We start from the raw sequence: 25,622 nt of genomic DNA, 5'->3' as shown, positions 1-25,622 counted from the left end.
CACCCGGCCAAATCCACCAGCACCCACCCAAATCCGCCTGTGCCCCCTTAAATCCACCAGCACCAACTGAAGTCCATCAGTACCCACTCAAATCCACCAGCAGCTATTAGGAACCACAATGTTCAAAAATACCCTTCAAAATACGCAACACAGGCTATGAACCTGAAGCATGTACCCCAGCCACCCTGACACTTCAATCTCGGGCTCACAGCAGTCCCTGCAGCCCCTGTTTCAGTCTGAGTCCAGTACCTGGATGGGCTGAACTCATCCATTGCCGTATAGGTCCTGCCCATTTGAACCTTGTGCTCTGCCACTAGGACATGCCTTGACTCATATTGCAGGCAGAAGATTGTTGAAGTGGTTTCCCTTGGCCTGCTTTATAGTTTTATCTTCTCCAAGGTGGGTATATGTTGCCCTGTTACTCATTACAATGCCAGGGATGTGAAACACACTCACCCATGAGGCATAGATCCCCCACTGGCGTCAACCCAGTATTTGGATACAATGTTCTAGTTTCCACTCACCAGAACTGTGAGACCCTGAGCATTGGACTTCATTTTTTTGGATTCATTTATGGGATGGGAGCGTTGCTGGCTGGGTCAGCATTATTTCCCGTCCCTAGTTAACATTGAGAAGGTGGTGGTGAGCTGTCTTCTTGAACCGCTGCAGTCCATGTGGTGTAGGTACATTCACATTGCTGTTAGGGAGGGAGTTCCAGAATTTTGACCCAGCGACAGTGAAGGAACAACGATATATTTCCAAATCAGGATGGTGAGTGACTTGGAGGGGAGCTTCCAGGTGGTGGTATTCCCATGTGTCTGCTGCCCCTGTCCCTTCAGATGGTAGCAGTTGCGAGTTTAGAAGGTGCTGCCTAAGGAGACTTGGTGAGTTTCTGCAGTGCATCTTGTAGATGGTACACACTGCTGCCACTGTGTGTCGGTGGTAGACGGAGTGAATGTTTGTGGGTAGGGTGCCAGTTAAGCAGGCTGCTTTGTCCTGGATGATGTTGAGCTTCTTGAGTGTTGTAGGAGCTGCACTTAATCAGGCAAGTGGAGAGTATTTCATCACACTCTTGACTTGTTCCTTGTTCCTTGTAGATGGTGGACAGGCTTTGGGGAGTCAGGGGGTGAGTTACTTGTCACACGATTCCTAGCATCTGATCTGCTCTTGTAGCCACAGTATTTATATGGCTAGTGCAGTTCAGTTGCTGGTCAATGGTAACCCCCTGGATGTTGATAGTGGGGGATTCAGTGATGGTAATGCCATTGAACATTAAGGGGCAATGGCTGGATTCTCTCTTGTTGCAGATGGTCATTGCCTGGCACTTGTGTGGCGCGAATGTTACTTGCCACTTGTCAGCCCAAGCCTGAGTATTGTCTAGGTCTTGCTGCATTTGAACATGGACTGCTTCAGTATCTGAGGAGTCACAAATGGTGCTGAATGTTGTGCAATCATCAGCAAACATCCCCACTTCTGACCTTATGATGGAAGAAAGGTCATTGATGAAGCAGCTGAAGATGGTTGGACCGAGGACACTACCCTGAGGAACTCCTGCAGTGATGTCCTGGAGCTGAGATGACTGATGTCTAACAACAACAACCATCTTTATCTGTGCTAGGTATGACTCCAACCAGTGGAGAGATTTCCCCCTGATTCCTATTGATTCCAGTTTTGCTCGGGCTCCTTGATGCCACATTCTGTCAAATGCTACCTTGATGTCAAGGGCAGTCATTCTCACCTCACCTCAGGAGTTCAGCTCTTTTGTCCATGTTTGAACCAAGGCTGTAATGAGGTCAGGAGCTGAGTGGCCCTGGCGGAACCCAAACTGGGCATCAGTGAGCAGGTTATTGCTAAGTAAGTGCCGCTTGATTGCACTGTTGATGACCCCTTCCATTACTTGACTGATGATGGAGAGTAGTCTGATAGTAATTGGCTGGGATGGATTTGTCCTGCTTTTTGTGTTCAGGACATACCTGGGCAATTTTCTACATTGCCAGGTAGATGCCAGTGTTGTAGCTGTACTGGAACAGCTTGGCTAGGGGCGCGGCAAGTTCTGGAGCACAAGCCTTTAGTACTATTGCCAGAACATTGTAAGGGCCCATAGCCTTTGCAGTATCCAATGCCTTCAGCCGCATCCTGATATCACGTGGTGTGAATCGAATTGGCTGAAGACTGGCATCTGTGATGCTGGGGACCTCCGAAGGAGGCCAAGATGGATCATCCACTCGGCACTTCTGGCTGAAGATTGTTGCAAATGCTTCAGCCTTATTTTATCTTTGGCACTGATGTGCTGGGCTCCTCCATCATTGAGGATGGGGATATTTGTGGAGCCTCCTCCTCCAGTGAGTTGTTTAATTGTCCACCACTATTCACAAATGGATGTGGCAGGACTGCAGAGTTTAGATCTGATCCGTTGGCTGTGAAATTGCTTATCTCTGTCTATCACTTGCTGCTTATGCTGTTTGGCATGCAAGTAGTCCTGCATTATAGCTTCATCAGGTTGACACCTCATTTTTAGGTATGCCTGGTGCTGCTTCTGGCATGCCCTCCTGCACTCTTCATTGAACCAGGTTTGATCCCCTGGCTTGGTGGTAATGGTAGAGTGAGGGATATGCTGGGCTATGAGGTTACAGATTGTGGTCGAGTACAATTCTGCTGCTGCTGTAGGTCCACAGCACCTCATGGATTCCCCAGTCTTGAGTTGCTAGATCTTTTTCAAATCTATCCCATTTAACACAATGGAGGGTATTCTCAATGTGAAGGCGGGACTTCGTCTCCACAAGGACTGTGCGGTTGTCACTCCTACTGATACTGTCATGGACAGATGCATCTGTGGCAGGCAGGTTGGTGAGGATTAAGTCAAGTGTGTTTTATCCTCTTGTTGGTTCCCTAGCCACCTGCCGCAGACCCAGTCTAGCAGCTATGTCCTTTAGGACTCGGCCAGCTCGGTCAGTAGTGGTGCTGCCGAGCCACTCTTGGTGATGGACATTGAAGTCTCCCACCCAGAGTACATTCTGCACCCTTGCCACCCTCAGTGCTTCTTCCAAGTGATGTTCAACATGGAGGAGCACTGATTCATCAGGTGAGGGAGGGCGGTATGTGGTAATCAGCAGGAGGTTTCCTTGCCCATGTTTGACCTGCTGCCATGAGACTTCATAGGTCTGGAGTTGATGTGCCACCACCTCTGCCAGGCCTGTCAGTGGGACAGGACATACTCAGGGATGGTGATATGATCTGTAAGTATGACTATGATTCCATGTGTATGACTATGTCAGGCTGTTGCTTGACCAGTTTGTGAGACAGCTCTCCCAATTTCAGTAAGCAGGATTTTGGAGGATCGACAGGGCTGGGTTTGCTGTTGTCATTTCCGGTCCCTAGATTGATGCCTGGTGGTCCATCTGGTTCAATTCCTTTTTGTTAACTTTTTAGCTGTTTGATACAATTGAATGGCTTGCGAGGCCATTACTGCAGGTCTGGAGTCACATGTAGGCCAGACCAGGTGAGGACTGCAGATTTCCATCCCTAAAGGGGATTTAGTGAGCCAGTTGGGTTTTTATGGCCACTATTAGACTAATTCCAGATTTTCACTGAATTCAAATTCCAACATCTGCCCTGGTGGGATTCAAACTCGGGTCCCCAGAGCATTACCCTGGGTCTCTGGATTACCAGTCCAGTGACAATACCACTACACCATCACCCATTAGTCCCCCACTCAGAGTACATTCTGTGCCCTTGCTACCCTCAGTGCTTCCCCCAAGTGGTCATAATTCGAGTGGATGAAGGGAAAGGATGATGAAGCTATAATGGTGAGTAGATATGACTCAAACTGTTTTCCTGTGTAGAGATTAAACAGCAATAGAGACTGGATAGACTGAATGGTTTGTTACCGTGTTGTAAATTCAGTCACTTTTAGCACCATTTATTTCCGACTGTTTCTTCTATGCAGAAATCTAGGAATCCTTACACTTCCTGACAACACCCCCCCACGCCCCCCCCTTTGTTCCAGAACTCCTCCGCTGTGGATCGTTGGAATTCTCTACCTCAGACAGTTGTGGATACTCCATCGTTGGCCATATTCAAAGCTGGGATAGACAGGTTTTTATCTCTCAGAGATTGAAGGGATATGAGGAATGGGCAGAAAAGTGAATTTGAGGTAAAGATCAGCTATGGTCATATTGAACGGCCATATGTTCCATTCTTGCTCCTATTTCTTATGTTTTTATGGATCATTTGTCCTTTTCAAGAAGTCTTTCTTTCTCAATGGAATTTATCTTTGTTGAGAGTTATGAAATATCTTCTTAAATGTCTGTCACTGCTTCTCTACTGTCTTACCTATCAACCTATTTTCCCATTCCACTTAAGCCAACTGTTTTTGTACGTTTATAATTAATTTTTTTAAAGTTTAAGACACCAAATTCAGACCCAGGTGTCTCACCCTCAAACTGAATGTGAAATCCTATCATGTTATGATCACTGTCCCCAAAGGATCCTTTACAATCCTATCTCATTACACATTCCTCGGTCTAAAATAGCCTGGTCCTTGGTTGGTTCCAAGAAACTGTCCCAAATACAATCTATGAACTCATCCTCCAGGCTTTGCCCATTTGATTTGTCCAGTTTGTATCTATCTAAGATTAAAATTGCCCACGATTATTGCAGTACCTTTCTTACACACCCCTATTATTTCTTGATTTATACTCAGTCCTACAGTGTAGCTACTATTGTGGGCCTATAAACTATTCCAACCAATGACTTATTTCCATTGCTATTTCTCATCTCCAACCAAACTGATTCTACACCTTGATCTTCTGAGCCAAGATCATTTCTCACTCACACATTGATCTCATCCTTTATTAACAGAGCTACCTCAGCTCCTCTTCCTTTCTTCTTGTTCTATGAAGTGTGAAGCACCTCTGAATACTCAATCCCAGCCTTGGTCACCTTGCAGCAATGCCTCTATAATGGCTTCAGATCATACCTGCTTATTTCTATTTGTACCATCAATTCATCCAATTTATGAATGTTGCATGCCTTCGGATAAAGATCCTTTAATTTTGTCTTTTTACCAATTTATCTGTATGCTGATACCATTTGCTGGTGCACTCTTAAACTTGTATGTTCCGTCCCTTCCTGTAACACTCTGGTTAACATAGTTGGTACATTAACATTATTTATCAAGTTTACAGAGATAGTTTCGATTCTAAGTAAGGATATAGGAATTGATAGGACGTGTATGATGACAGAAGATTTTTAATATAACAGTGTGCGTGCATTAATCAACTTATTTAATTAATTATTTAAAGAATCCTTTTCAAACCTAGCTGCAATGAATATTGACCACCTTTAGATGGTAGTGTCGTAACATTTTTTTCTGTTTCAGATGACTGTCCCAGAACAGATTAACCCCTCTGAAAGTGCTGTTCCGGATTGATGAGTTACTTTTCATATACATTTTAAAAGCTTTCCAGGCAAGAATAAAACAGAAATGTGCAGTAACGTACATAGAGTCAGTGCATTAATCATAACTGTTGAGTTGTAGAATCAATGCATGTTTATTTATACTTGGACTGCCAAGACTACAGTCATGTTTATTCCTGTTAGATTCTGTCCTCCCTGCAATCTCAGTTGCCCAGTTGCGAGGAGTTTGCACTGATAAAATATTTGTGGTTGACTGTTGATTACTAGTGTACTATTGCATAAAATGCAAATGATTATAGTTGGCATTCGTGGCAAACATGGCAACTCACTGTTGATTAGTCATCTTTACATTTATTACTTCCTAATACTTTTAATGAACCTTTGTGAACAACTTGTTTCTCACTGATAAATGCTTCTGGTTAATAATTGACCTGTACTGTCCTACATACATGCAAGTAATTTATGCTGCGACTCCAGTTGGCTGTCGCCATATTTGTTACGGGCTAACTTGGCTGTTGACAAACAAGTGAAGGGGGTTGGTGCTAATTGACCGTCGCCATCTTTATAGCAGGCTTTCTAGTCTGGCACCATCTTTGTAACAGGCGCGCCTGTGCTTGATTGGCCGGCGCCATCATTGTGACGGGCGAGAGCGTGGTGCGGTGATTGGCCGTGCGCCATCTTTGTTGCTGGCGGCGTGTGTGGGAGGCCGCGGTGCCCGGCTGTGCGCGGGGGGAGGGGGAGCAGCGCGAGGGAAAATGGCGGCGCTGAAGGAGGAGCAGAGTTATGGGCTCTCCTGTGGGAAACTCAGCTCGGGCAACAATGTCTCGGTTCTTCATGTCAAACTCACCGACAGCGCGTTGCGGGCGCTCGAGGCTTACCAGAACTGCAAGGTAAAGAGTTGAAAAGTCAGTGTGTGTGTTTGTGGTGTGAGGGGGAAAGCGGGCCCGAGCCCCACTGAGGTAAAGCCTGGGCTCCGAGTCACGCCACCCGGGACTGTTACCATGGCAGCGCCGGTATATACCCCCCCTCCATCATCCCCGTGCCCCCGCCTTATGGAGTAAGCCCTCCCCATCACCCTACTGGGGGCATCAGACAGAGAGGGGGGGATGGGGGAGATCAGGCTGGGCCTGGGGAGTTCAGAGGACCAGACTACCCCCCCCCCCCCCCCCCCACACTCAGGGAAGGGGCAACTCTTGACTCTTGAGGTCTCTTTGCCCCAGCCGCTTCCTTTCTGTGTCAACGAGAAATCACCCAAAGTCTGTGTCAGGAGAGTTGATAACTTGAAACAGAAAATGTTGGAAATACTCAGGTCTGGCAGAATCTGTGGAGAGAAACAGAGTTAACATTTCAGGTCAATAACCTTTCATCAGTTCAAGCTACAATCCTTCCTCATTTCACACTTTAAGAACCTGTAGCACTTAAAGGGACCTGACTGCAAGATTGGTCACTCTAACCACTGGCTAATTCTTGTTTGAAATTGTTGCTAATACAATAATTTCCACTAAAGATCTTTATTTAACAGTTTATTTCATTGTGTATTATAGTGCATCTTTTGCTCAAAGTTTGAATTCTTTGCCCTCTTTTGAATTTGTGTGGGGATGGAAGTTGATTTGAGTGAATCAATCTGACATTTCAACGGTTTTGTGAGGGAGATGGGGAAATGGGTTTGAAAATCTATATTGAGCGAACACTTGGGTCATTGAACTTTGTAACATTGCTTTCAGTGAAGTTGGAATGTGTCTTAAAAAACAATGGAATGGCTGCAAAGATGGGCAATCCATGAAAACTCAGAAATTTGCTTCTTTGCAGTGATCCTTTATCTACCACTTAATTTTTTAAAATTTGGTTGATCAAATCAGTGTGGGCAAAACCTGAGGAGTGACCAGATAAATCACTTTCAAATTACGAAAGAGTTTGATAGGGTGGAAATAGAGAAGATATGTCCACTTTTGGCAGAAACCAAAACCAGAGGTCATAAACAAAAGATAGTCCCTAATAAACCCAATCAGGAATTCAGGAGAAACTTCTTTACCCAAAGAGTGGTAAGAATGTGACAATCTACCACTGAGTACCTGAGGTGAATCATATGGATGCATTTAAGGGAAGCTAGGTAAATATGGGAAGAAAGGAATAGAATGGTATACTGATAATTATATAAGCTAAGGTGGGAGGAGGCGCATGTGGAGCATCATTGCCAGCATAGACTTGTTGGGCCGAATGCCCTGTTTGTTGTTAATTCTATGTAAAAAAACAAGTTTTAATATGACTACATAAAATGTTTCAGCATAGAGGCAGGCTACTAGGTCCAGTTGGCCCAAGCTCAGTACAAACCTTCCATCCACATGTTTCTAGACATTTGTTTCTGAAGAAATAAAAAAGGAAGTGATGCATTTAGACAGTTTCTGAAATGGATCTGTAACTACTCCTTGGTGACACTGCTGTGAGAATCTTCAAGTTGTAAATCATGTTCACAAATGTGCTAAAGTTTTGTACAGTTGGAAAACTGCTACAGCATTCTCCTCTGAATATATTTTCAGGAAAGGATGGGGTTTGGGATTGGCACTGGGAGCTATCTTTGTCTGTTATTAATGGCCCAAGCCTGGGCTCAGTGGAGTGTGGAACTCCTAACGCATTCCACTCATTCAATTCAGTTCCCACTGTGTTGTTTAATCTGACACCTTTGGGGCAAGATTTTCAGCGACGCTTCAAGAAGAATTCTTTTTTGTATTCACTAAAGATCCTGAGATAGAGTTGGATTTTGTCCCTCCCTTCAAGGAGGAAGTGGCTAGATGTGTGAAGAGGAAGCATGGGCAGGGTTTAAGAGAAATTGAGCTAGTGGGATTAGTTTTGGTTTCTTTATGGGGTATGTGGAACATTCCTTGTTCCAGTCCTACTCTGGCCCCCTCCCACAACTCTTTCTCCGGTACATCGATGATTACTTCAGTGCTGCTTCATGCTCTCGTTTGGACCTGGAAAAATTTATTAATTTTGCTTCCAATTTCCACCCCTCCACCATTTTCACATGGTCCATCTCTGACACTTCCCTTCCTTGACCTCTCTGTCTCAATTTCTGGTGATAGACTGTCCACCAATATTCATTACAAGCCTACCGACTCCCACAGCTACGTCAACTACAGCTCCTCACACCCCGCTTCCTGTAAGGACTCCATCCCATTCTCTCAGTTCCTTCGCCTCCGTCGCATCTGTTCTGATGATGTCACTTTCAAAAACAGTTCCTCTGACATGTCTTCCTTCTTCCTTAACCGAGATTTTCCACCCACGATGGTTGACAGGGCCCTCAACCGTGTCCGGCCCATCTCCCGTGCATCCGCCCTCACACCTTCCTCTCCCTCCCAGAACCATGATAGTGTCCCCCTTGTTCTCACTTATCACCCCACCAGCCTCCGCATTCAAAGGATCATCCTCCATCATTTCCGCCAACTCCAGCATGATGCCACCACCAAACACGTCTTCCCTTCACCCCCCACCGGCGGCATTTCACAGGGTATCACCCCCTTCACCTCAACCCCCTCCCACGGCACCTTCCCATGCAACTGCAGAAGGTGCAACACCTGCCCCTTTACTTCCCCTCTCCTCACCATCCAAGGGCCCAAACACCCCTTTCAAGTGAAGCAGCATTTCACTTGCACTTCCCTCAATTTAGTCTACTGCATGCGTTGCTCCCAATGCAGTTTCCTCTACATTGGAGAGACCAAACGCAGACTGGGTGACTGCTTTGGGGAACACATTCGGTCTGTCCGCAAGCATGACCCAGACCTCCCTGTCGCTTGCCATTTCAACACTCCACCCCGCTCTCATGCCCACATGTCCGTCCTTGGCCTGCTGCATTGTTCCAGTGAAGCTCAATGCAAACTGGAGGAACAGCACCTCATCTTCCGTCTAGGCACTTTACAGCCTTCCGGACTGAATATTGAGTTCAACAGTTTTAGATCATGAACTCTCTCCTCCATCCCCACCCCCTTTCCGATCCCCTCCCTTTTTTTTAATTTATATCGATTTTTCTTTTCCCACCTATTTCCATTATTTTTAAATGTATTTCCATCCATTGTTTTATCTCTACCTTTTAGCTTATTTCGATCCCTTCCCTTCACCCCACCCCCACTAGGGCTATCTGTACCTTGCTTGTCCTGCTTTCTACCCTTAATTAGCACATTCCTTAGATAATATCGCCACCTTCACCACTTCTTTATCCTTTTGTCTATGACATCTTTTGGTTATCTCCACCTATCACTGGCCCTCTATCCAGCTCTACTTGTCCCACCCCACCTTAAACCAGCTTATATTTCACCTCTTTTCTATTTTTCCTTAGTTCTGTTGAAGAGTCATACAGACTCGAAATGTTAACTGTGTTCCTCTCCGCAGATGCTGTCAGACCTGCTGAATTTTTCCAGGTATTTTTGTTTTGGATTTCCAGCATCCGCAGTTTTTTGCTTTTATCTTAGTTTTGGTTTGCTCCATTAAAGAGTTAGCACAGATGCAATGGGCTGAATGGACAGAAGGTTGCTGGAAACTTGTACCCTGGAGTTTTCTTGCTTTAATCTTCTTCTCCCCCCTGCCCCGAACACCAATTGTTATTATATTCAAATGTTTAACAATCAGTATGATCTTGATGCCTCTTCCCAATTACCTGTGTTTAAAGAAGCACTTAGCTGGACTTATAAGTACTTGATTAATTATCAGGCAGTGAGAATGTGGAAACACTGACCAAGGTGCAGTACTTCACAGGTTTAAAAACTCTGCTACGACACTAACCTTTGGATTCTTACAAAGTGAATTTCCACATTCAGTCTCAGAAGTAATTTCATTTTGGTAATCAGGTGCTGTTACAGTTTGCTTGGCCTTGTACTCTTGGTCATTTTCCATACACACCGGCCTTATAAACACTCCTATTCATGTAATTAAATTGTCATATCAACATCTGTTAGGATGCTGACCAGATGATGTGCTTGTTCTGGAAGAAGTAGGTGAGTATGTTGGACAAATGCCCTTTACCATGCAGTTTCCCCATTTAATCGATGTAATGTTCTCCTGGGACTGCACGGGGTTCAGGGTGTTGAGTATAGAGTGTATTTCCAAGTGATATTCCCTCACCCCAGAACATTCCTGTAAAACATTTTATGAAAACAGATCTTACTGGAAGGAGAGCTTTTAATTGCAGCCTCTGACAGGGTATCTGCATTCAGTTATAAAAACAAAAAACTACTGCGGATGCTGGAAATCCAAAACAAAAACAGAATTACCTGGAAAAACTCAGCAGGTTTGGCAGCATCGGCGGAGAAGAAAAGAGTTGACGTTTTGAGTCCTCATGACCCTTCAGCAGAACTGAGTATAGTTAGGAGAGGGGTGAAATATAAGCTGGTTTAAGGTGTGGGGGGAGAGAAGTTGGGGGCGGGGGGAGAGAAGTTGGGAGTGGGGTGTGGTTGTAGGGACAAGCAAGCAGTGATAGGAGCAGATAATCAAAAGATGTCACAGACAAAAGGAACAAAGGGGTGTTGAAGGCGGTGATATTATCTAAGAAAATGTGCTAATTAAGAATGGATGGCAGGACACTCAAGGTACAGCTCTAGTGGGGGTAGGGTGGAAAGGCTGACAAGGTGCCAGACCTGCTGAGTTTTTCCAGGTAATTCTGTTTTTGTATCTGCATTCAGTGGTTTGTAGGCAATCGATTCAAAAATTTGTCGAGTTAGTCAATGTCAACAGGGCTTCTGAATCTGGCCTCACTATCTCTGGGCCATGAACCACACAACTGATTGGTATCGAGCAACGATAGTCTTTAGCTGGGACTTGTGTGGCACAAATGTTACCTGTCACTTGTCAGATAAGTCTGGGCATCATCCAGCATCTGCTGTGGATTGGCATGAGCTTTCATTATTGAAAGTGTTGTGAATGCAGCTGAGCACTGGAATTGTCATTGATCAGCCCGATTCCTGATATGATGGAGAGAATGTTATTGATGAAACAGCCAGAGTTGGCTGAGCTGAGGACACTACTCTGAGGAACAGCTGTGGGAGTGCCTTAGGGCTGTTGTGACTGACCTCCACTGACCATAAGCATATTCTTTGTGTTTGGCATGACTCCAGCCACTGGAAGATTTTCACATTGACCCCAGCATTGCTGGGGCTCCTTAGTTCCATAGTTATTTGAATGCAGCCTTGGTGTCTAAGCCCGCTCTTGTGTTGTGCCAGCGCTTGTGATGAGGCCTGGAGCTAAGTACTTCTGGTAGAATCCAAACTGAACATTAATGGTTTGTCTCTTGATGACACTGTTGATGACTCTTCTGTTGTTTTACTGATGGATGAGAGAGGCTGACAGAGCTGTAATTGGGTGAGATAGATTATCCATTTGTATGTAGACATATTTGGGCAAACTTCCACATTGTCGGATGGATAGCTGACATATCCTTTGAGATCCTGTCACCCTGTCCTGCTGAATAAAGCAGCAGTGTGTGTCAGCTTGGGTCAGTTGATAGCACTTTCTATGTCTGAATGCTGTGGGAATCAAACATGAACATATAACCAAGCTTGCTATTTCATTGCTATACTGAGTGTGTGTTGCCATAACAGAGGCAGCATCCTTTGGCATAAATCAGAGGCTCATTGTCTGTTTGGGTGCAAGTTGGATATTCTTCAGTGAGTCCTTGATAACATTCCTCCCTCAGCCACTACCCCTCCCCACCAAAAAAAGGTAGCCCATCATTTATTTCTTTGCCTGTCTGTGGCACATTGCTGGTGTAAAATGGCTGCCATTTTGCTCACATATCACCACTCTAATTGGCGAAGTGTTGCAATGCACGATATTCGTTACATATGCAAGACTATAGGATTATCACTATGTATTTCTCGTGAAGGATAGTAGATTGCATCAAAAGTAATCTATTTGGGCTGATGTGGAGTCAGCATTGTATCCACTTTCTGAATCATCAGTTTGATTGTGCTTTAAACCTGTGTTGCAGTGTATGTCTGTAAAGATGATTCTCTTTTTAAATGCTTTCTGAAAAACAAGGGTGTGATTTAAGTTGATTTTCCACTTCAATGTTTCCAAGATGAAACTAATACTATAATAAAAACAGAAAGTGTTGGAAGTACTCAGGTCTGATTCTTCAGAATCATATTCAACTTAACATTAACTCTCTCCCCAGATGCTACCAGACTTGCTGAATTTTCCAGCATTTTCTGTTTTTATTTCAGATTTCCAGCATCTATAGTATTTTGCATTTATTTTAGAAACAAATACTATATTCCATGGGAGTGCTGGACATAGTGTAACCTGTACTAATGTTACCAGATATTTATGGTTAATGTACTTATAATTTGTCAATCTGCTGCAGTATTACACATGGGGAGTGTAGTGAAGTGGGGTTAGACTGTTGTAGATAACTGGACCAGGTCACGCAAAAGGAATTAAATCTGCGTTTTAAAATTATACTGTCGTTTTTATATTTGCGTTGTAAATTCCTGTGGCCACATTAATAAAAACTGTTGATGTAAGCTAGTCACTGTAATTACATTCTTTAGCCCCTGATGCCACAACAAGGCCTTCACTGGAGGTGAGGAGAAATGGTTGCAGCATGGCAATTTGTGTAGACATTGTAATGTTGATCATTGATTGGAAACACATGCAGAAAGCAAGATTTTTTAACATGTTATAAATAAATATAACAATATAGATTATATAACTATAATACCAATAGATATAGTCTGTGGTCTTACATAGACTTCTGCAGTTTGTACATTACTAGCTGTGCTAGCATTGCTTGATTTATGATGCTGTGATGGTGGTTGGCCATGTGTTATCTGCTTGGGACTTTTTGATATCACAAGCCATGAGCAGAGATTGGTTAGCTGCCGCCATTGGTCAACACTGTGAATCTTCATAACAATAACTTGCATTTGTATAACACCTTTAACATAGTAAAACTTCCCAAGATACTTTATCAAGTATCAGTGTTGTCAAACAAAATTGACACAGTTATTGGGACAGGTGACCAAAACCTTGATTAAAGAACTAGGTTTTGAGAAGCATCTTAAAGGAGGAAAGAGTGTGAACAGGTTTAAGGAGGCCATTGTAAGGCTATAGTCCAGACAGCTGAAGGTGTGGTTGCCAATGGTGGAGCGATGGAAATCGAGGATGCACAGAATGCCAGAATTGGAGAAGTGTGGAGATTTTGGAGGGTTGTAGGGCTGGAGAAGTCAACATAGATAGGGAGGGGTGAGGTCATGGAGGGATTTGAAAACAAGGATGAGAATTTTTAAAAATCGAGGTGTTGCTAGACCAGAAGCCAATGTAGGCAATGAGTCCACAGGTGATGAGTGAATGGGAATTGGCATGTGAGTTAGAAAATAGGCGACAGAGTTCACAGCCTTAAGCTCGCTCCCAAATTGGGACTGGTTAGTTCAACCCAGCCCAAATTGATTGGAGTAAGTTTATCCAGCTATAAGGATCCTATCTTTAAAAAAAATCTTGCAGCAACAAAAGGATGCCATTCAGGCTGTCATGCCTGTGCCACTCTTTGAAAGATCTGTTTGATTAGTCAAACTCCCCTGCTCTTTTTCCACAGCCTTGCATTGAGTATGGAAAGAGCTTAATCTAGATCCCAATAGCTGCAACATTAGTTTATAGAGACTCAAAATAAAGAGATTTGCCTAGGTGTGGTAAGAAATATGAGGTTGAAGTAAAGTCATATTGGGCACAGTAATCAGAGCTCTACCCTGCAGCTAACTATGCTAAAACTTGGATGCACTTACTGCTGACTTTGCGCCAGATGCTTTTCAAGGCATCTCTGAGCATGATAAATCGTTGAAAGTATAAATTTTAAAATGAATAATGTTTCCAAACATAGTTTATTGTGATGGAAGGGGTCATCAACAGTGCTATCAAGCGGTACTTGCTTAGCAATAACCTGCTCACTGATGCTCAGTTTGGGTTCTACCAGAGACACTTAGCTCCTGACCTCATCACAGGCTTGGTTCAAACGTGTACAAAAGAGCTGAACTCCGAGGTGAGGTGAGAGTGACTACCCTTGACATCAAGGCAGCATTTGACTGAGTGTGACATCAAGGAGCCTCAGCAAAACTGGAGTCAATGGGAATTGGGGGGAAAACGCTCCACTGGTTGGAGTCATACCTAGAACAAAGGATGATGGTTGTGGTTTTTTGAGATCAGATTTCTCAGCTCCAGGACATCACTGCAGGAGTTCCTCAGGTTAGTGTCAACGACCTTTCTTCCATCATAAGGTAAGAAGTTGGAGTGTTCGCTGATGATTGCACAATGTTCAGCACCAATCACGGCGACTCATACTGAAGCAGCCCGTATCCATATGCAACAAGACCTGGACAACATCTAGGCTTGGGCTGACAAGTGGCAAAGAACAATCACGCCACACAAGTGCCAGGCAATGACCCATCTCCAACAAGAGAATCTAACCATTGCCCCTTGACATGATTGGCATACCACATCACTGAGGGCCCCCCCGCAGCTATCAACATCCTGTGGGTTACCGTTGACCAGAAACTGAACTGGACTAGCTATATAAATACTATGACTACAAAAGCAGGTCAGAGGCTAAGAATCCTGCGGCGAGTAACTCACCTCCTGACATATGAGCGTACGAATTAGGAGCAGGAGTCAGCCACTCGGCCTCTTGGGCCTGCTCCGCCATTCAATAAGATTATGGCTGATCTGAATGTAACCTCAACTCCATTTTCCTGCCTACCCCCGATAACCTTTTAACCCCTTGTTAATCAAGAACCTGTCTAGTTCTGCCTTAAAAATAGTCAAAGACTCTTCTTCCACCGCCTTTTGAGGAAAAGAGTTCCAAAGACTCTCAGCCCCCTGAGAGAAAAAAATTCTCCTTATTTCTGATTTAAATGAGAATCCCCTTATGTTTAAACAGTGCTCCCTAGTTCTAAATTCTCCCAGAAGAGGAAACATCCTCTCCACATGCACCCGATCAAGACCCCTCAGGATCTTAAAAGTTTCAATTAAGTCGCCTCTTACTCTTCTAAATTCCAGTAGATACAAGCCTAGCTTGTCCAACCTTTCCTCAAAGGACAACCTGCCCATTCCTGGTACTAATCTAGTAAACCTTCTCTGAACTGTTTCTAGCGTATTTACATCTTTCCTTAGATAAAGAGACCAGTACTGTACACAATACTCCAGATGTGGTCTCACCAATGCTCTGTACAACTGAAGCATAACCTCCCTACTTTGTAATCAATTCCCCTCACAATGAATGATAACATTCTATTGACTTTCCTAATTACTTGCTGTACTGTATGCTAACCTTTTGTGATTCATGCTGTAGGACACCCAGACCCTTCTGAATCTCAGAGCTCTGCAATCCCTCACCATTTAGATAATAAGCTTTTTTATTCTTCCCAAGCCTGTCCACAATCTACAAGGCACAAGTCAGGAGTGTGATGGAGTACTCTCCATTTGCCTGGATGAGTGCAGCTCCAACAATACTCAAGAAGCTTGACACCATCCAGGCCGCTTGATTGACACCCCATCCACAAACATTGATTCCCTCCATCACCGACGCACAGTTGCAGCAGTGTGTATCATCTACAAGATGCACTACAGAAACTCACCAACTGTCATTAACTAGCACCTTCCAAACCCACGACCACTACCATCTAGAAGGACAAGGGCAGCAGACACATGGGAACACCACCACCTGCAAGTTCCCCTCCAAGCCACTCACCATCCTGGCTTGGAAATATATCGCCGTTCCTTCACTGTCGCTGGGTCAAAATCCTGAAACTTCTTAATAGCACTGTGGGTGTACCTACGCCACATGGACTACGGTGGTTCAAGAAGGCAGCTCACCACCACCTTCTCAAGGGCAATTAGGGATGGGCAATAAACCCTGGCCTCGCCAGCGAAGCGCACATCCCTTGAATGAATAAAAAAAAGTAATTTGGGGGTATAATCACAGAATGGTTGCAGAACAAAAAGAGGCCATTTGGCCCATCGTGTCTATGGTAGCTCTGCAAGGGCTGCTAGTCCCACTCCCAATCCCTTTCTCCATAGTCCTGCAAGCTTTTTCTCTTCTGGTGCTTATCTAATTCCATTTTGAAAGGCACAATTGAATCTGCCTCCTCCACACTCTCGGGAAGTACATTCTGCTGTGTAAAAAGAGTTTCTCATGTTTCCATTGAATCTTTAGCCATTCCCCTTAAATTGGTGTCCTGTAGCTCTTGACCTTTCTGTCAATGGGAATGGTTTCTCTCTATCTACACTGTATAGACCCTCATGACTTTGAACATCAATCAAATCTCCTCTCAGCCTTCAGCCTAAGGACAACAGCCCCAACTTCTCCAGTCTAGCCACGTAGCTAAAGCTCTCATCTCTGAAACTATTATCAAATCTTTTCTTCACCCTCTCTAAATCCCATTGGATTTTTTTTTTCTGTATAATTTCACCCCCACCCCACATCCCCATCAGATAGTCCCCCAAAAGAACCATGATTTGTGCAGAGTGGCCCTTTGTATGTGAGGCTGAGGAATGACCTGGTGAGTGGCAGTATACACCATTGTTCTTTGATCACACCACTGAGGTTATAGCTAAAAGCCTTATTCTGCCCAGACCAGCTCCAGAGGGCCTATTACAGCCTGATACTGGATCAGATTTGTCACTTGGCACAACTGACTGAATAGTGCCATGCAGTGTCTTTACCTCACACTTCTACAAGGCTGCTCATGTTCAGAATGTGTCTCAGATGAATTTTACAGGGAAGAGGGGAGTAAGAAACCTGGGGAACCAAAGTTTGATTGGAGCTAAAAGCTTGATGAAGAGAGGTGAGATTTGGGGAGTGAGGTCCAGGCTGCAAGAACATACTGGTAGAGGGTGGGGGATGGGGAGCTAGGAATGAAATTGTGTCTGGGTTGATGCACATTTGGAGGTCTTTGTTGAGATAGGTTGTGGTGAGGCTGGGGAGGGATTTTAAAATTAAGGGAAGGATTTTGATCAATTCACTAGGCTGCTCCTGTGTACATATTAGAAGGGGGAACAGTAATAGATGAGTGAAGGCTGTAATTTAGTTTGTGTTTTAGTGAGATTCATTGTCTTCCCTCTTGTGGATTATGATATCATCTTAACACCAAGGTCAAACTTCATTCCCCATCAGCCTAATCCTGTCAGCATCATACACTGTGCTGTCTAACTCCATCTTTGTTTTGTATTGCATGATCTTGCCTTATTGCATCCATACTTGACGCATCTCAATTTCTACAATGATGTCACAGTACTCTTTTCTGATCCATCTATTTAGTCAGGATTTTTAACTTTAACGCAAACTTACATTTATTTGTGCCTTTATCATAGTAAAACATCCCATGGCACTTCATGGGCATGACTACCAACAAAATATGACATGGAGCTTCATTATATTTGGATAGATGATCAAAAGCTTGTTTTTTTGATTCATTCATGGGATGTGGACATCACTAGTTAGCCCAGCGTTTTGTTGCCCATCCCTAATTGCCCTTGAGAAGGTGGTGAGTTTCTTGAACTGCTGCAGTCATGTAGTGTAGCTATACCCACAGTGCTGTTAGGGAGAGAGCTCCAGGATTTTGATCCAGCGACAGTGAAGGAACGGCGATATATTTCCAAGTCAGGATGGTGAATGGCTTAGAGGGGAACTTCCAGGTTGTGGTGTTCCCATGTGTCTGCTGCCTTGTCCTTCAAGATGGGAGCAGTCATGGGTTTGGAAGGCGCTGTCTAAGGGGTAAGTTTTAAGGAGCATCTTAACGGAGGAGAGAGGGATGGAGAGATATAGGGAGGGAATTTCAGAGTTTAAGGCCTGGGCAGCTCAGCCAATGTATATCAGCAACATCAGGGATGATAGGTGAATGAGTATGATATGTGCTTTACACTTTGTGTGATATGTAGCAGATCAATAAACAGCATTGACCTTTTTCCAGGTCCAATTTCCACACCCTGCTTCTCCTGACTGTTACTGAGATTCTCATATATAGGATGTCTTAGGCTGCACTCCCTTTTTAGTTATTTAAAAAATCTTTTATTACTATTTTGTTTGCACTTCAGTCCCACGCTCCTGATCTACGGACACCCGGTGCGGAAGGGGGTCGGGAAGGAGGAGGACCTCCTCGTGAACCTGCTCCTGGATCTGGCCAAGTTGGCCATCAACAGGTCCAGGCAGCGGGCGATCAACGGGGGAGTCCCGCCCGATTGTTTGTCCCTCTTCCGCGGCTACGTTCGCGGCCGGATGTCCCTGGAAAGGGAGCACGCGGTGTCTGCCGGCACCATCGATGCCTTCCGTGCTCGGTGGGCACCGCGGGGTCTGGGGTGTTTTGTTGACCCCTTTAATCACATCTTAGTTTGATGTTTGTAAGGTTCCTATAAAGTTTTTCCTTGATTTTACAGCTGACCTGACTTAGGGGCTGTGCTTGATTTCTCCCTTGTTTTTGCTCATTTAGTTTATTGTTTTGACTCAAAAGAGTTACTGAGATTCTAGAGATCATCCATCAGCTCATACCTCACCTGATTGCTTAATCCCTGTGTGCACCAAAACAACAACGAGAAGCAATTATATAGCTTCTTGTGTAGGGAAATGTCCTAAATGCTTCACAGGGGTGGTGCAATGAGACAGACTCTAATTAAAGAGCCTGATCCTGTCACTTAAATGTCCACACTTGCGTAGTTCCTGCAGTGATGAGCAGGAGATGTTTTTGGTCAACTTTAGCTAGTGGTACAGAGGTTCTTACTCTTGGCCTGATTCAAATCAACTAAACTCAGTAGGTAGATCAAATCTGACACTGTTCTGGTCTACATCAGTCAGTACCACACTGCGCAGTGCTGCTCCCACCTGAATCTTTGGGAAGCTGTTTCAAAGGCTAATCCAGTTGCACATTTTTCTAATGTTTTCTGGTTTTTTTTGTTGCTGTGATTGTCTTGTGTTGTATGTACTGGTAGGGGTCTGAGGCAACATGCAGCAGACCTCTATCAGCTGTTAAAAGCAGCCTGTCTTGCCCCATCTTCTGATTACCCTGAATGGTTAGCTGGTGCACAAATTCAACCTGGGCAGATGTGAGGTCTCTTGTCTCCTGATCAAAAAAGGGCTTCCCTGTGTGGAGGGACAGGGAGGGCAGTGACCTAATCTCAAATTAAGGTGTCCGTCACCTAAGCACAGTTTGAGAGAGTTTTGGCCATTCTGTGTACTGGCTCATCCATGTGTGAACATTAACCTGTCAGCACAGTAAAACTCGAGCTTTGTTCAATTGTCACCAAAGCAGAGAAGTGCCTTCCTGTAATTGGTCTGTGGGCTCCTTTGAATAACAGTTGTGCTTCAGCTCATTGTGTTTCTATAAATGATCAGCCTGTGACTGTTAACTTGTCAAGTCAGTGCCTGCTGCGAATTCCCTCTTCCCTGCAGACTAATATACTTGTTATATTTTTGCTCCACTTTCAGACTTGAGTGCATAATGAGGTAGCCTAAGCCCTAAACTCTGGAATTTCCTCTCAAATAGTTCCTTTAGTGGTTTATTGTGAAATTTTGTTTAAAAATGTTGTGAAGCACATTGGGCCATTTTGTTGAAGCTGTTGTTGAGTGCTGCAATGTAAGAGGCACCATCCGTCCGTTGGAACTTTAAACTGAACCATCTGTTTAGGTGGATGTTAAAGGTCCCATGGCACTATTCCGAGAAGAGCAAGAGGTTCTCCCAGTTTCCTGGGTAATATTTCTCTTTCAACGCACCTACAGAAAAACCAGCTTAACTGGTCTTTACTGTTTGTAGGATGCTACTGTGAGCAAAATGGATGCTGTGTTTGTCTGCATAAGTCACCTTAAAATAATTCATTATATTTGAAATGTTTCACAGAGCTGTGATAAAGTACAGAGACCTGGGGAGGTGGTGGTATATATGCGCAAGTCATTGAAGGTGGCAAGGCAGGTTGAGAATGTGGTGAAAAGGGATTCATGATCCTAGGCTTTCCAAATAGAGATGTATTGTGCAAAAGCAAGGATGTCATGATGAACCTTTATAAAACACTGGTTTGCCTTAACTGGATTATTGTGTCCAATTCTGGACGCTGCACTATGGGAAGGACATGAAAGCTTTAGGGACAGTGCAGAAAAGTTGTACCAGAATGGTTCTGAGGATGAGGGATTTCAGTTATTTAGGTAGATTGGAGAAGCTTTGGTTGTTTTCTTTAGAGAAGAGAAGGTTGAGATGAGATTCGATGATTCAAAATCATGAGGGTGCCCTGACAGAGTAGTTAGGCAGAAACTGTTCTTGTTGGCAGAAGGGTTGAGAACCAGAGGACACTAATTTAAGGTGATTGGCAAAATAAAAAACTAATGCACATGAGGATTTTTTTCTTTGCGGTGAGTGGTTAGGATCTGGAACGCACAGCCTGAGTGTGTGGTGGAGACAAATTCAATCATGGATTTCAAAGGCAATTGGATAAGCACCTGAAGAGAAAATTTGCAGGTTTATGTGGAAAGGGGATGGGAATGGGACTAGATGAGTGGCTGTTACAGAAAGTTGGCATGAACATAATGGGCCAAATGGCCCCCCCCTGTGCTGTAATCATTCTAAGAATATATAAATGGGAACTCATTGATGATTGCCTCAGGTTTCTGATGCTCATTGGCAATTGCTGAATAAAATTTGCAGCTGCTGTGATGTTTATTGTTAATCATAGTCATAATTTTCTTTCTTTCTTTCCACTTTCTCCTTCCCTCTGCCTCCACCCACAAATTTTATATGTTGAAATGTTGCTAGAGCCATGTGAGAGTGGCCTGAGATGATTCCTTTCCCATTTCTGGTTTCTTGTCCAGACCTTGCGCAGTGGTATGTCCAAGATCACAAGTCTGTGCCACAGTGGCACTGCTGCTTGCAAGGATAGCAAGTGGTTGGAGTCTGCTTAACCCAAGAAGGTGGTTGTCATGTTGATGGTATGGGACTCTGTGATAGGCCCAGGCTTTGTCTCAGTGGTTGGATAATTCTTAATGAAGTCTGGACTGCCCCAGAAATTAATTCCCTCATTCGTGTTAAATTTTGGCTACTTCACTACTTGCACTAAATAAACAGAAAAGTCACCTCCGGTAGGTAAACTCACACACACTATAAACCAGCCTTGGTCTTGTGTGAAGTAAATAGCATGTTCTTGATGAACAATGAACCCGCATTTTGCTGGCCTTTGCTTTGGAAATAGTACAAGCAGCAGACTGTATCTCCTTGAATTCTGAATGAAAAAACCTCACCATGATCAACTCAGGCTCAACGCTAATTTAAGAAGCAAGTGAATTCAGCAGATAAAATGGTTTGTAATTTTTGACCAATATACCTACACCACATGGACTGCAGCAGTTCAAGAAGGCGGCTCCCCACAACCATCTCAAGTGCAATTAGGAATGGGCAATAAAAATGCTGGCTGAGCCAGCGACACCCACGTCCCATTAAAGAACAAAATAAGTTAAAATAAAATCTTTTGATGAAGTTTTACATAACGCATACCTTTGCAGCCATGGAGCTCTGTCTCACTGAATGAAACAGCATGGAAAGAGGCCAGTCAGTCCATTGCGCCTGTGCTGCAAGAAATTAGTCCCACTCCCTTGCCCTTTCCCTATAGCCCTGAAAATATTTTCTCTTCACATATTTATCCAATTCTCTTTGAAAGTTATTATTAAATCTACTTCGACCACCCTTCCAGGAAGCGCATTCCAGATCATAAAGTGCTGTGTACAGAAATTTAACGGGTATCCATCTAATTGAACTGGGCTGCAGGAAGCTGGGCCTGCCACTCGTATGGCTACAGAAGTGTCAGTCAAGACAGAGCATGGTAGGGGGTGCTCAGATTCCATGTTGACCAGTTGTGATGCCCTGTGTATGATTCTGCTTGGCTGCCCCTTTATGAAAGCGTGGTTTCCCATTAAATACTGAATTACCAGATCAAATAATCTAACCAGCTTCCCATAGACATTATGGCTCCACTCTCAGCTTGTGGGCTTGAGAGAAATAACAGCTAATATTTTAGCACTAACAAGTTGGAAAATCACATATATCAGCAACATCATAATTTGAAACATGGTGGGTTTGCTGTGTTGCACCAGGCTTTATTACTCTGCTGCGTGCTTGCACTCTTGAGGTATTGTGCCATAGGCTAGTGTGAATCCTGAGCGCTCTATTTACAGGGATACATTTCATTACAAAGGATATATGACACACAAACAGGCCATTCAGCCCAACCAATCCATGTTCCCTTTTATGCTCCACTCAAGCCTTGTATTTCCTTGTATTTCCTCACCTAAATCTATCAGAGTATCTCTCTATTCCCTTCTCCCTCATGCTTGTCTAGCCCCCCCTCGAATGCATCTATGTTATTTGCTTCAACCGCTATTTGTGGTAACAAGTTCCATATTCTCACCACTGGGTAAAGAAGTTACCCAAGTTCCTAGTAGTAGATTTGTGTTCAGGTTTTATGACACCTCCATCTTGGGAATTACTTGTGGGTGTCATTTCCCTTCACCCAAGTGTTCTGCCTTACTGTAGGTGCTTTCCCACCTTGAGATGGTCCCATGGCTTGCCCAAAGTATGAGTTAAGCAGCGAGTATCTGTATAGACAATTCCATCTTGGAAGGCATCACAGCTGACCTTAATCTCAGGAAATGGTCACACGTGTACTTTCTAAGAGAAAGGGAGGAACCACAAGTTACCATTGGCACACCCGTTTTAATCATCTTTATGCCACCCCTTGGTGACATAATCCAAAGATGTTGATGACACCCAGTCATCTCTCTTGACCCTTCCAGTGCCTCTGTTATCAGGCTGCTTGTCTGACACCCAGCCTTGTTTGAGCTGCAATTTACTTCAGCCAAACATTGAGCAGAAGATAGCAGAAGAGCCATCTTTGGCTCAATCACAAATTTGCCACTGATTCCATCTCCCTTCCTGGATTTTGCCTAATAGGACTGAACCTAGCTGTTCACAATTTGTATCCCATCTGAACCCAAGTTGAGCTTCCAACCCCAGATCCTTTCAGTCACCAAAATTGCCCACTTCCACATCCATCTGACTCAGTTCATCTGCAGAAACCCTCATCTGTGCCTTTATCACTTCTGGACTTTGTTACTACAATATTCTCCTGGCCGCTGTCCTGCCTCATGAACTTGAGCAATATTCTACTCTCCACATCAAGTCCTAATCATTCAGCACCCTGCCCTTGTTGATCTACATTGGGTCCTGGTATCTAATGACTAAATTTTCAAATCTTAGTGTTTAAGCCATGGCCTCACTCCTCTATATCCCTGTAATCTCCTTTCCTCCCTTTGACTCATTGCAAGTTCCTCTCCATCCCAGAGCAGATATCCTGAACCCTGGCACTGGGCAGGCAATGTAGCCATCTGGACTCATGCTGTCGGCTACAGAGAAGTGTGTCTATCCCCTGACTATACTGTCTCCTATTGCCACTGTATTCCTATAAACTCCCCCCACTCCCCGCTTTGAATGACTTCCTATACCATGGTTAGTTTGCTGTTCCACCCTGCAGCCCCTGCTTTTGTCCATGCAGGTTGCAAGAACCTCAAACCTGTTGGACAAGTGCAAGGGCTGTCTCGCTGAAAGAAACAGCATGGAAAGAGGCCAGTCGGTCCATTGCGCGCGCCTGTGCTGCAAGAAATTAGTCCCACTCCCTTGCCCTTTCCCTATAGCCCTGCAAATATTTCCTCTTCTACCTTCTCGATCCCCATACCTGCCTCATTCGCAGTGACACTGCCCTGTCACTGTCCATGGACCAAGTCAGGCGATCCTATCCTGAGGTGTATAATTGCCGCCTGGAACAAAGCTTACAAGTAACTTTCCTCCTTCCTGATGTGTCACAGTGTCTGCAGCTCCATCTCAGTGATTCTGAGCCTAAGTTCCTCTAGCCACTGATGTGTTTGCTTTAGTTCGCACAGGTTTCCACGAGCTCCCACATTCTGCAACTGCCACACATCACCTGCCCTGCCATTTTTATAGAGTTTAATTAATTATTTTACTGATTAAACTTTAGTTAAATCTATAGTTCTGTTTGTGCTTTTATCCTTCTTATTTCATTAAATGTTCTACTTACCCCGATTGAAATTCCCTAGTTGAACTAAATAGGAAACACTCACACTAATAAGCTTTACTACTATTAGTAAACCAAAACCTTACAATTACTAAAATTACCCGAATTTTGAAAGATAAATGAGAAAAATACTCACCAACCAATCAACTGCCTGTTTTCCTGTGATGTCATGCTTTGATTTTTCTCAGAAGTGGTTGGTCTCTCCTGGAGCCACGACTGGATTGGACTGGACTGGATAGCTCGTTCAGGTGCTGTTGCCTGTCTCCGGGTCCTCCTCCTTTCCCACTCTTTTCAGGCATTTTTCCCTCTGTGGCCATTGGCACCTGCTTGGGGTATTGTTCTTTGGACTCTGGTAGCCTCCCAGTATCTCAGCCAGGAATTCCATACTTAATCTGTACATGCTATTCGCCAGCACTCTCCCCACAAGCTGTTCATGCTCGTACTTATTTTCAATTTGAGGTTGTTGGATTGCACCAAGGCCTGATGTGACTCAGCACAGGCTTGGGATCAGACCTGGAACATTCTGGCCTGTATAACCACTCAATGGGAGAGAAATGCTGAACCATTGTTGGTATATTTTAATGCTTGTAATGCTGGAACCTTCAGCTGTGTCTGCCCTGCACTTCTAGAACTCATCTCCCAACTTGCCACCTTGTTACCTCTCGCCGCAAATTCATAAACTGATTTATTACACTAAATATTTTACATAAGTACAAGCTATTTGTGATACTGAAGGCTCTTCAGCTTTTCAGTTAAAGGAAGTCTATATTCACTGCAATGGCTCACTGAAAAGGTTCACCACCAACTTCCCAGCAGCTACAGATGGGCAATAAATGCAACCTGCCCAGTGATGTCCACATCCCGAGAATTTTTTCTAAAAATGTCAATCTATTGCGATGTTGCTAGTTTGGGGTGTGGGTGCAGACAGTCAATTTATCATTAGAAATATTTTTATTCATTGTTCTGTTCAAAATGCATTGCCTGTTACTGGGCTATGTTTTGGAACCAACAACTCTCAATGTGGCTCAGCAAGTGTGTGCCAGGCATTGAAATGGTAATAGGCTATTGCACCACAGGAGGCATAACAAGCCTTCCAATCCTCTGCACTTGAA

At 44.1% G+C, this 25,622-nt stretch overlaps 1 protein-coding gene across 2 annotated transcripts in view; it reads left to right on the top strand.

The window, feature by feature from the left end:
- Positions 1 to 6,152: 6,152 nt before the first annotated feature.
- The window catches only part of ell (elongation factor RNA polymerase II), a 145,702-nt gene continuing 126,232 nt past the window's right edge, over positions 6,153 to 25,622 (top strand). For both annotated transcript variants that reach the window (XM_078556191.1, XM_078556190.1), the window contains exon 1: positions 6,153 to 6,308. In XM_078556191.1, the coding sequence (XP_078412317.1) occupies positions 6,174 to 6,308 (135 nt within the window). In that variant the 5' untranslated portion in view covers positions 6,153 to 6,173. The remainder of the gene's footprint in view (positions 6,309 to 25,622) is intronic.

This window comes from Cetorhinus maximus, chromosome 13 (genome assembly GCF_964194155.1).
Source record: "Cetorhinus maximus chromosome 13, sCetMax3.hap1.1, whole genome shotgun sequence".
Classification (NCBI taxonomy): Eukaryota; Metazoa; Chordata; class Chondrichthyes; order Lamniformes; family Cetorhinidae; genus Cetorhinus; species Cetorhinus maximus.
This window is presented reverse-complemented; position numbering and strand designations above follow the sequence as displayed.